The sequence below is a fragment of the Miniopterus natalensis genome, chromosome 4 (assembly GCF_054644295.1).
Source record: "Miniopterus natalensis isolate mMinNat1 chromosome 4, mMinNat1.hap1, whole genome shotgun sequence".
Classification (NCBI taxonomy): domain Eukaryota; kingdom Metazoa; phylum Chordata; class Mammalia; order Chiroptera; family Miniopteridae; genus Miniopterus; species Miniopterus natalensis.
Window position 1 is genome coordinate 79,095,901 of NC_142084.1, and position 2,122 is coordinate 79,098,022.

General features: G+C 51.2%; 1 protein-coding gene across 1 annotated transcript; it reads left to right on the forward strand.

Annotated features, from left to right (window-relative positions):
- Positions 1 to 479: 479 nt before the first annotated feature.
- On the forward strand, positions 480 to 1,424 carry OR2W3 (olfactory receptor family 2 subfamily W member 3). Its single transcript, XM_016210630.2, has one exon. It carries the CDS (start codon positions 480 to 482, stop codon positions 1,422 to 1,424), a length of 945 nt encoding a protein of 314 aa, XP_016066116.2.
- Positions 1,425 to 2,122: the final 698 nt, after the last annotated feature.

Here is a 2,122-nt window from a genome sequence, read left to right on the forward strand (position 1 = left end):
CCTCAAGATTATGGTCAAACGAATGAGATGTGTCTTTGAATTAAAGAACAAATAAAATATTCTGCATATAATGGCTATTTCCTAAGTACTAGTAATTGATTATTCTGGGGTTCCATTTCGGGCCTTTGAGGTTTTAGCAAGAGCTCAGGAAATTATGTTTCAAGAAAAACCAATGGCTGGGCCATGGCGGGACTTAGCTTCTGTCACTAGAACTGGAAGCAGAGCCAGCGCTGGAAGACGACCCTGAGCCCCGTTTCCTCGGTTCAAAATCAGCTCTGCCTTTTCTAGAACATGATCATTTTGCTTAATACACATCCGACTCAGTTTCCTTTTCCGTAAATGCAGGATAAGAAGACTGTCAACCCCATGTCACCGTTGCTGGGCTTAAGTGAGTAACTAACTGTCAGAAGCACCGGGGATGCCGCCCGTATTGTCTGTCACCATTATCAGTATCGCGATTCCTCCTCAGGTGCCGCAGCATGGACGGGACCAATGACAGCGCCCGGGGAAGCTTCATCCTCTTGGGCTTTTCTGACCGCCCCCATTTGGAGAGGATCCTCTTTGTGGTCATCTTGATCGCGTATCTCCTGACCATTGCGGGCAACGCCACCATCATCCTGGTGTCCCGGCTGGACCCCCACCTCCACACCCCCATGTACTTCTTCCTCACCCACCTGTCCCTCCTGGACCTCGGCTTCACCAGCAGCTCCATCCCCCAGCTGCTCTACAACCTGGGCGGGCGCGACAAGACCATCAGCTACGCGGGCTGTGCCACCCAGCTGTTCCTGTTCCTGGCGCTGGGCGGTGTCGAGTGTCTGCTCCTGGCCGTCATGGCGTATGACCGGTTCGTCGCCGTCTGCAATCCCCTGCACTACCCGGCAATCATGAGCCCTCGCCTCTGCGCAGGCTTAGTGTCGGTGGCCTGGGGCTGTGGGGTGGCCAACTCCCTGGCCATGTCCCCAGTCACCCTACGCTTACCGCGCTGCGGGCACCACAGAGTGGACCACTTCTTGTGTGAGATGCCTGCCCTGATCCGGATGGCCTGTGTCAGCACAGCGGTCATGGAGGGCGTTGTCTTCGTCCTGGCGGTGGCCATCGTGCTGTGGCCCCTGCTCTTTATCCTGGTCTCCTACGGCTGCATCGTGCGGGCTGTGCTACAGGTCCGGTCAGCAGCAGGGAGGCAAAAGGCCTTCGGCACCTGCGGCTCCCATCTCACGGTGGTGTCCCTGTTCTATGGGAACATCATCTACGCGTACATGCAGCCGGGGAACACCTCTTCCCAGAACCGGGGCAAGTTCCTCACCCTCCTTTACAACATTGTCACCCCACTCCTGAACCCCCTGATCTACACCCTCCGAAACAGAGAGGTGAAGGGGGCACTGAGGAGGCTGCTGCTAGGTGACAGGGCGGCGGGAAAGGCGTAGGGTGAACAGGGGAGGCGGCGTCTCCAGGAGCCGGCGACGGCATTTGGGACTGTTCAGCCAGACCTGGTCGTCGCCGTACTTCCCAATGTGTACGTCTTTTCCCGGGCTTCCCAAGCTGCTCCCATTCCAGCATTATGTTTTAATGGGTAACCGCACCACACATAGCACTCAAAAAAACCCCTCTAGCTGAGCTATGAGGCCAGGTCCAAAGAGCAACATGAGAGTACTTATAAAGATGAGTTTCCACAGCTTCTAAGTTTTGCTTTTGTTGTTTTTTTGTCAATTGTTTAGCAACTTTCTGGGTATTTTAGTCAAAATGGTCAAAATTTGATTACTTTTCTTGGCTGACAGCCATCAGATGTGGGAGTTCAGCAAGTTGGGTGTTCTCTTTTCCCCAAATTCGCATCCAGCATCTTTCATAGAATCATGTTTCTTTTCTACCGTTTGTCCCCAAACGTTGGCATTTTCCCTGAAGTCTAGAGTAAGATTCTGGATAAGCCAAGAAGGTAATCTATCACACAATAGGTGGATCATTTAAATCTTAGAACATTATATTTCTCAGGTACATGTTTACTTTATTAGTGAGGACCTAATAATTATTAAGTTTCTGCTATGAGGCAGATGCTCTTAATTTGTCTAATCTTTTCTGCATTTGTCAGAGGTCAACATGATTTAAAAAAAAAAGTATTTAATGATTT